The sequence below is a fragment of the Aedes albopictus genome, chromosome 3 (genome assembly GCF_035046485.1).
Source record: "Aedes albopictus strain Foshan chromosome 3, AalbF5, whole genome shotgun sequence".
Classification (NCBI taxonomy): domain Eukaryota; kingdom Metazoa; phylum Arthropoda; class Insecta; order Diptera; family Culicidae; genus Aedes; species Aedes albopictus.
Window position 1 is genome coordinate 372,150,117 of NC_085138.1, and position 10,185 is coordinate 372,160,301.

Genomic DNA, 10,185 nt, shown 5'->3' on the forward strand with positions numbered 1-10,185 from the left:
TGACCCTAATTCGAAAGATTTTTGAATGTTCTATCAAATGACTTCTTCGAATCGATTGGTTTAGTTAAATAACTTAGTTTTCTAGAGCAAATAGCTCAAAAGTAGTATGTTTTAATTTGTTTTTGTCAATTATCTTTGAAACATGCGCAATCAATTAAAATTCTTTCTTCGGCAAAGTTGTGGCCCCTGTTCCACTCTACAATTCGTTCTTTGACACCAAATTTCTAGCTCTTATCGTTTTCTTGCAATTTCGATGTAAATGTGCGGCACAGTGCGCAAAAATGTGCTTACCTTGACAGGACGATAAGAGATAGAAGTTTGATGTCAGAGAACGAATTGTAGAGTGAAACAGGGGCCATCACTTTTCAAAAAATTGCGATAAATTTGACCATTTTCAAGATATAGCCAGTTAAGGCAATAAGAGTAAGAAACATGGGAAGTTCAATAACTACGTAACGGTTGAGATTTGACCATATGCGTAGATCATTTTTTTCACCATTTATGGTTCTCTATCACCCTTTAAAAAGATTGCACTCAGGAACCTTACACCCTGTATATAATCCCTTAAAGTTGTGTGATATAGCTTCCGTTTTTAAAAATAAATATATATATTTTCATTGATGTTGCATATAATTCAAGGATTATTTAAAAAGATAATTTTCAGTAATACAGTAGTTAAAACTGTACAAGCATCAAACAAAACTCGAACAAAACCTAATACTCGAATAGCTTCATGTGTTCCGGATCAGTGACCTTCCGCTTAGTCCACTCGTCCAGTTCCTTCAGCAGCTCGGGATCCAACTCCCGGCGCCATCCGTCCACTTCCCCACGCCGTATGAACAAGTAATCCTGATCGCCCAGCTTATCGGTTCGATTGGTTTTCTCCAGCAGGAACTCGACCCACTCGCGGAAGTTAACCGAGCTGTTGTTCTTCATCGTGTCGAACGAAAGATGCTGCGCCAAGGCGTTCAGCTGTTCGTCCGTGTAGGATTTGTTGAAGAAGGCACTCACGCATTGCGTTTTCAGGTCTTTCTTCATGTCTTCGTAGCGCAGGTGGAGAATGTTGTCCTCGTAGTCCAAGTGGTGGAACTCGATCACGTGCCGATGGTATGGCGAATAGTACTCCAGTTCTTTCATGTAGGACCGTATGAACTGATCCATTGTTCCCCGGTACTCGTGCAGCGAAACGGAATGATGATAGTAGGATACGGCCACCGATTTGGGGTTTCGGTGGACGTAGACCAGCTTGGGTTTTACGGTCCAGATTTGATCGGGTAGAAGGGCAACCGGAAGATGGGACTTGATGAACCGCGGTGAAGACATGGAGAGAACTTCCTGGAAGGGATCCATTCCTGGGGGCAGATCGCGAATGCCTCCGATTCTGAATTTGGAAATATGATTATTAGTTACGGGGATTTCACTATAATTCAGGTACCATAAAACAGGGTTGCTTTCATGAAAATGTATGACGGAATCGTGCTTAGCAAAGCCACAGAGAACAGACATCCAAGTCCAGTTTCGAAACTGTGTAAGGAATTTAACGGCCATTTGAAACGACAACACAAGTGGCAATAGCGTGGCGCTGCAATCGGGAAATTTCCCGTACTAATTTAATTCACCACTTGAAATGTTTCCATTCACCACTGACTGTGGCAATATGGTGTTTGGTGGCGTTAGTGTTGTCATCGTGTATTGATTTGCAACCCTACTCAAGTAAAGATTCAAATCCTTACACAACTTTCCGAATGAAATTTGTTCTAGCCTGGATGTTTGTTCTCTGTGGCAAAGCTTATATAGTATAGCATGCACCTTTCTTTGTTTCTCAAGATTTTTACTCATAAAATGTCGAGGAGATTATGAAGGGCTATTATGTGAACATATTTGAACATTTTGGAGATGTGTATGGAAGCTAAAGGTGGGACTACTTTAATGCGACCAGATTACTTGGCAAAATTAAAGAGAAACCCAAAACGTGTACAAGAGCGATTTTTTTCTTGTACCAGTCTAGTGTATAGGGTAATTGATCCGATCATGGAGGAGTTAAGCGCTGGGTTCATGTTTAAACCACAATTGTATCGCCCCAAGCAAACTTTTTACATGGATTGAAATGAAAATAATAAAATCCATCCTTAATCTACGGGAAAATAACGAAATATTGCCACTTTGATGTTGTTATGAGCATTTTATTCGTTTTTATCTGAAAGAACATTGTGTTCCTAATGTTGCGGTATGTGTTCCTAATGTTGCGGTATTTTGTTCCTATTGTTGCGGTATCCCATTGAAATCATATGGGATACCGCAACATTAGGAACACTACCGCAACAATAGGAACACAGCAGCAAACACATTTAGGAAAATATTTTTTTAAAATAGGATTTTGGGCAAATCTTAAGCAAACAAATGGTGCAATCTCATAATTTAAGCACCATACATCTATTAAAAATACCTTTTGGTAACATTTCAGTCGAAAAAGTGCTCAATTGCCATTACCGCAACAATAGGTACTACCACAACGATGGGAACAATTACCCTATCACAACCATTAGCGGAGCCAGCATTTTCTTTTTTCTTACTCACTCTCCTAAACATGCAGGAAAATGAGCGAGATGAAAGAGGAGGCAAGCTGCCCCCTCTTCCATCTGTTTCTTTCTCGTGTATGTTTAGGAGAGTGAGTAAGAAAAAAGAAAATGCTAGCTCCGCTGATGATCACAACCCAGGTAAAAATTTGATGCTGTACAAACGGTTTTCCAACTATTTTGAAGCAGCCGTCATTAGAACAAAATCTGTGCACAAGAAGTATAATCATTTATTCAGCCCCTAAGCATCTAATTTTGGTGATTTTATTCAACCTTTAGCTGATTTGAGGTTTGTTGAAAGGCTGATTTAAGGCTTAATATGCGCTTAATCAGCAGTCAATCAAATTTATTTATTGTGTAAAAATTAAAAAAAAAACTTTCGTTACATTATATCTACCGTTTGCGGCTTCTTATTTCCTGTAGAGGAATTAATTTTAGGAATGTATAAAATATTGTATGGGAAAACTGGGAATTGAACTCGGACCACCTGATTTACAATCACTCACCTAAGTACCTACACCATACTCAATTGTATACGTACCCTCGAACACGAAAGCATTACTTGTTGTTTCTGAATAATCAATAACATGAGTTGAACTAAGCCTGTATTTAGGCTGAAGAAGCGATGTGAACTCTACAAAAACTTGTTTGGGTCAGCTGTCAAAAATTATTTGGTTAAAGCACAGAGAACAGACATCCTAGTCGGGGCCCGTGGCGCAGTGGTCCACACGTTCGCTTCATAAGCGGATGATCATGGGTTCGAACCCAGCCCCGGCACTTGCAATTTTTCGTCAGTTGCTCTTCACCCCGAGAGCAGCTGGCACTTGACCCTCTTCGGAGCATATAGCTCTAACGGACCCGGAATTTGGATATTGGCAAACCGCAACTCATTATGGACCCCCAATCGGACTGGAGAAGGAACAGCAGCCATACATCAGCATCATCGTGCTCATCATTCTACCGTGGACAGGGTAGAAAAGTTGAAGCACCACAAGGAACCAGTTCGAAATAGTTGAATTAGAATAGAATATATGTAGGCGCTGTACAAAGTGCAGCGTCCAATTGGAATCGCTCACGTAGTGCCCTAGTGGACAAAAAGAGCTGTAAATTAGGTTAAGTGATTAAGAATAAAAAAAAAACAGACATCCAGGCTAGAACAAATTTCAATCGGAAGGTTGTGTAAGGATTTGAATCTTTACTTGAGTAAGGTTGCAAACCAATACACGATGACAACACTAACGCCACCAAACACCATATTGCCACAGTCAGTGGTGAATTGAAACATTTCAAGTGGTGAATTAAATTAGTATGGGAAATTAACCGATTACAGCGCCACGCTATTGCCACTTGTGTTGCCGATTTCAAATGGCCGTTAAATTCCTTACACAGTTTCGGAGCTGGACTTGGATGTCTGTTCTCTGTGGTTAAAGGTTGAACAAGAGATGCTTATTTCTACATGTTGGTGTATGTTTTAAAGCTGGTTACACAGATGAATAATATTCTATTCAACTTGATATTCAGCCATCTATGTATTGCTGACTTATGAGGTTGAACAAGCCATACTTCAGACCAATATTCAGCTGTCGTTGTATTCAAGCTCTGACACCATTGATCAGCCAATGGTCATCTATTACTCTCACTGTTCAGCATTCATTGTTACTTGGGTAATAGTCATGTCATGTGTGCGCCGTCGCCGACGTTTTTCCACGCCGCCGCCGCCAGTTAAATTGACCCGGCGCGCCGCTGTATAAATTTTTCCACGCCGCTGAACAAAATGTCCCACGCCGATGGAAAAATAACAAAGATTTTCTTTTTCTCGCCAGCACTTTACGAACCACCTGTTTAAACCTGATAGCAATAATAGTGGTAATTTTTGAACAGTTTGAATTTTTTTTACATTTTTTTTCCTCCCCTGTTGGGGAAATAAAGCCACTGCGTCCAATAGGCTGAACTTTTGTGGCATGTCCCGTTTTGATATTCGCATCTAGCCAGCTAATTACCATGTGTCAAGTAATCAGCTACTGCCACGACGCGTCGTCTCCCAGTCAGGTGCAATGGAATTGATAAACTCCAAGACCTTCCCAGGTTTTGCAGACCAGATCTCACTGGGTTGCAAGCAACCACTATTTAGAAATCTTTGCCTGCGCGTGTATAAAGCACCACAACTGCATACATACATATCTGGCGTATTTTTCTGGAGTTCTTTATCTAAATTTCTTGTAACATTTTTTTAAATAATTTCTTACTGCAATACATTGAAGATTCTCACTTATTCATTTTCCAGCATTAAGAGAATCTCTTTACGGATTATGTATCTACAAATTACTTGAAGGTTCACAAACACATTCTCCTACATTATCATGGTATATCTCTTGGAAGATTTTATAGTAATTTATGAATGACATTCTTGTAGGCATATATTCCGTGAAATCTTCTTCAGAATGTCCTATAGAGGACCCTCCAGGAATTTCACTAAGAATTTTTCTAGAAAACGTTCCATGCTTAAGAATTTTTTTCATGGATTATTTCAGAAGTTTATCCAGGGATTCTTTGAGAAAACATTTATGGATACCAGACATTCTTACAACGTTTTAATATTAAACAATGAAGAATCCAGAATTCTTCCAGAAATTTCTCAAAAAAAAATAATGAAATGTCTCTTTCAAAAAAAAATCTGAATGTTCCTTCAGAAATATTGTTTGGGGATGCCATGTTCCACCATAAATTTTCCAAATATGATTTTTTTATATATGTAGAACCTCCTTAAATGGCTCCATTGATTTCTTAGAAATTCCATAAATTAGGTCACACAAAACAAATGTCAATTTTTAACTCTAAAAGTTGTGTTTGGGTTATCACAATTTTCGGAACTTCTCTCTTCTCAAACCGTGGCGTAATTTATGGACGTTCCTCCTTTAAAAAAACTCCTGGAATTCTATTTACTAAGCAATCCCAAGGTTGTTTCAGGGATTCCTCCATCGATTACTTCCAAATAAAATTCAGGGCTATTTCTATGAAGTTCTTCATGGAGTGTCGTCAGGAATTTCTCCAGAAGTTCTTTCATGATTTTGTTTAGTGATTCCAGTAGATATTCTTCCAGAGATTTCTGCAGAATTTCACATAGAGATTCCTTCATGAGTTGGTCCGGGTATTCCTCCATGTATGTTACCAGGAATTCCTCCTGGATTTCTTCTAAAGACACCTTTAGGAAATTTCACTCGGATTCTTAAGTTTAGAACTTTCTTCAGAAACAATCCCTAAAAAGTTTTACATCAATTCCTTTGGAAATTTCTCATAAGTAATTCTCCAGACATTCTTTCATGAATATGTTCATGAATTCCTCCTGGAATTCTTTCAGAAAATCCTTCATGAATTTTGTAAGAGATTTCTCTTGGAATTTTTTTTTAATATTAATTCATGAATCTATATAGAAATTCCTCCAAGGGTTTTTGAGGGAGAATTTCCAGAAATTTCTTTAGTAACCCTTTTCTAGAATTCCTTTGGGGTTTTTTTTTTTCATATAATCCAGTTGGGATTCGGTTAAGAATATATCCAGGGATTTCTGCACGAATTTGATCGACAATTTATTCAAAAATTCCTCCAAGGACCCTTCCAGAAATCCCTCGATGGTTTCCATCTAAAACTTACTCAGGAATTCCTTCAGAAATATAACTAAAGACTCCTCCAGTAGTTTAAGGATTTTTCATGAATTTCAGTAACAGATTACCTAAAAAAAATGTGTATGTTTTTTTTTTGATTTTCAGAATTTTCAGCGATTCCTTCGGAAATTTTTCCAAGCATCTTCAAGGGTCCTCCTGGAATCCCTTGAACAATTTCATCAGGGTCTGCCGAAGAAATGTCTACCGAAAGGTAGGTTTTCGGAATTCCTGCTGCGGTTCTTTCAGAAATATTTCCTTCCGAGAGGAATTTCCCCAGGAATTTTTTGAGATATTTCTCCATAGATAGTATCTATTAAGTATTCTAAGTATCTATTAAGTATTTTATATAATTGCATTAAAAAATGTGATGTAATTCTTCAAGAGTTACCTGAAGGAACTTCTATTGGAATGCATAAAAATTTCTTGATGAGACTTCATTTCATTGAAACATTTTCAGAAACAATCGTTCGAGGAGCTCCTGGAGGAACCCTCTGGGAAAAACCTGGAGGATCTCCAGACCTGGCTTTGGAGGAATTTCTAGAAGAATTTTATGTGTATTTTTTGGAGAAATTTAAGGAAAAAAAATCTGAGGATGTTTCTGAGAAAATCTCTGAACCCTGGAAGAACTCCTGGACGAATGCTTGAAAGAATTTCCTGCAAAATGTCTGAAATGTATAAGTATATAAAAATCCCTGAAACAAAAGAAGTCAAGATATAAATCCCCAAGTAACCAAAAGTTTCGCTTCCCATGACAAAATGCACTTTCAAGTTCCACAAAGTTCACCTGCTTAAGAGGCTAACAATGAGCCTTGCTGGAACTTCGCACATAAGTTCCAGCAAGGCTCATTGTTAGTCTCTTAAGCAGCCAGAAAGTTCCATTCGGAACTTTATCTGTACTTCGTGGAACTTGAAAGTTACTTAAGACGCTACTCGGAACTTTAAGGAACTTTTTAGTTCCTTGAAGTTCATTTCAGTAGCTTGATGTTCTAAGGATTTTTTTCGTCATTTTAGCAAAAACATCTTTATAAGCAAATTTTCATAGACAACTAAATTAAATGCAGCAAATCAATGAATATGAAGCGCAAATGAAAAAAAATAAATATGACGCCCACCATATTCGTACCGCTAGTCGCTGCGTTAGAGCCCTACACTCTACCCCGACACCACAATTGCGATGAAGTGCAAAGCGGATGAAATCTGACTTGAATCAATCCTCTAGTCGACATCTAGGTTTGCACACTTAGCATAGGTTTGCATAGTAGTGAAGTTAACTTATCCATATTATGTATCTGATGCAGCGCAACGGTATGATGGCAGCTTATCACGCAGGAGGTCCCGGTTCAAATCTACATAGGAGTGCCATATGCAGAAGTACTTAAGTATGTTAAGTAAGTTTGAGCTGTTTCTCAATAATAACAAGCAACAACAAGTAGTGATGAAATCTAAAAAGTTCATTTTTGTTTTCGCATTCATTTTGAGGATGTTTCGTCAGAAGTTGCTTAGAAGACTATCCGACTTTCTTATGTGAACTTCCCAAAAACTTCCCAAAACCGACTTTCTTATGTGAAGTCCCAAAATTACTTGGAGCTGCTTAGAAGGCTAAAGAGCAACCTCCAACAAGCTGCTTAGCCTATAAAGTACCCTCTTATCTGAACGTTTGGTTACTTGGGTCCTGAAGTGATTTCAGATGCTCCTTCCTGAAAGAATCTCTGAAAGGTGAAAGGATTCCTATATATATATTCTCTTTATAAAGGGTCTCCGATTCTGTAAGAATCCCCGAAGAAAGGTTTCTTTAAATCCCCAGAAAATATTACGATTCGACCCCTGGAGAAATATCTGAGGATCTTCTAAGAATACCTCTGGAGGAACTTCCAGAAGAAAAATTTAAAAAATTCTGGATGAATTTCTGATAAAACACCTGAGAGAATCTCTGGAGAAATTCCCGAAAAGAACCCTAAGCTTCAGGCCTAAGGAAATATGTAAAGAAAATCATTAAGGCACCTCTTTCAGGAATTCAAACAAAAATTCAGAAAGCTTTCTTGTATTGACATTTTTTAAGGACTAGAAGTAACAATTCACAAAAAAACAAGCTCACGCCGCCGCCGAATAGGGCTTATGGCATGCCGCCGGCGTCGATGAAATTAGCCTCGGAGCACACGTCTACTTTAAAATTATTTAATAAATCTCAATGCAGATTCACGTTTATGTTAGCCAATTTGGCTTCTTCAGCGGTGTTGAGATAATTCCATATTCTAAATCTACATGCTAAACTGAGCCGAAATCCAAATTTTCATGAATTTTGGTGCCCGGGAACCTATTTTAAAATCAATTTGAAGTTTGTATGGGAGCGATATGTCGAATCACCCCTCGTCGCCTTTTGTACTGGGCGGAACTGTCAAGCAGTTGCCCAGCTGTCAAATGGTGATTTAAAAAAAATCTGTTTGAAATTGATTTTGGGTACCAAAATAAAGTACTAAAAATCTTAAAAAAATAGTGGTTCATAAAAAGGTGCTCTTTGGTATAAAATCAAAAAATGCCGTTTTGCCAAAAATTGAATGATGAAGTTAAGTGATCTCCACATCAGTATTACTCTATTTATGATGATCATATTGCCAGCTAGTATGTCAAAAAGTTTCTCTGAATTCGTTTGAATCTAATTCGGCCAAACGGCACTCGGTTAAATGACCCATTCGGCCAAATGGCTGGACACAAATGATAGTGATTGCGGGTTAATAATAAGTCATTTCTTGCCATTATCGTCTTGATATTGATCGGCCTACAGTGATAGTGATTGGGTGGTGCAATATCAGTATGTAGTTAACTAACAATACTGATATTGTGCAGCTCTGCATAAAACTGAGCAGAAGGCTCTGTAGTTGGAACGTAAATCCAGAACGAAGAAGAACAAGAAGCAAAGGTTCCAAACGTAAACCATATCATATAAACATTTTTAGAATCCAGATGATACCCGATGATTGATGTTACCCCGTTTTACAACATTCCGTTTCACTACTGTATAATACCTACTCCATGAACGGAAATCTCGTGTGCAGCTTAACCGAGGCAGCCTTCTCGTAGTCGAGGTCATTACAGATGAGCCAAATCATTTCCTGACACCAAGTGGTTCCACTCTTCGGGTACGTAACCAACCACACATCGTCCGGCTTGACTTCCATATCTTTGATACGCTGATCCAACCTGCGGTATCTGTGCAACGCGGAGCAACAACGCAAATGCATAGTGTTTGTGGTTTGATTACATTACATTCAAATTGTGATAAGGAAATTGAATAAGGGGATTTCTGAAACGAACCTTGTGTCCAAACAGCACGGCTCCGGTTCCCAATTTGGGAGCGTTATGGGAACCTTGCTGAAGTCCTTCGGTTTGACTAGGACATAGTCCTTTTGGTTCCGTTCCTCGCAGGTTGCCTTGAAGACGGGATCGTCAATTGCGATGTACTCGAACGCCATATCTGTGCAGTTTAGAAGAATGCGATTGTCGTAGAGCAGTACACAACACTGAGCTGCGTGCTTCGAATGGCGAAACGCGACTGGACTCAACTAGGTATACAGCTGACCGTTTCAAAAATCTCTTCATTCACATTCAATCCACCATGCTCAAAACAAGATGATTGAGAGAGGCACAATATGTTACAAACAACTTCTCCGTTCGTTATTGTTCAACTGAGAGAGCGTGGGGGCCGGTTCAGCGACAATTAAGTAACGATTCACGAAGGTTGCTTATTTCTAGGCTCTCAGTAGAATAAGTAACACTGGCCGACACAATGTAAAACAAGTCTAGTAAGCAAAGCTCGTTGATATTTAATACAGATGTAGATGTTTGAAAGAGCATCGAGAAAATTAATGTGACTACCCTGGAGCTGAAGTATAGATTGAGCTCTGAGATCTAATTCTCTACATCCCAGGCACCATTTCACTAAGGGTGTTTTG

General features: G+C 38.7%; 1 protein-coding gene across 1 annotated transcript; it reads right to left on the reverse strand.

Annotated features, from left to right (window-relative positions):
- Nucleotides 1-607: 607 nt before the first annotated feature.
- Nucleotides 608-9,800, reverse strand: LOC109397149 (sulfotransferase 1 family member D1-like). The gene is made up of 3 exons (XM_019669488.3): nucleotides 9,548-9,800; nucleotides 9,263-9,442; nucleotides 608-1,381 (listed from the first exon to the last, which is right to left on the reverse strand). Exons 1-3 carry the CDS (start codon nucleotides 9,703-9,705, stop codon nucleotides 715-717), a joined length of 1,005 nt encoding a protein of 334 aa, XP_019525033.3. The 5' UTR covers nucleotides 9,706-9,800; the 3' UTR covers nucleotides 608-714.
- Nucleotides 9,801-10,185: the final 385 nt, after the last annotated feature.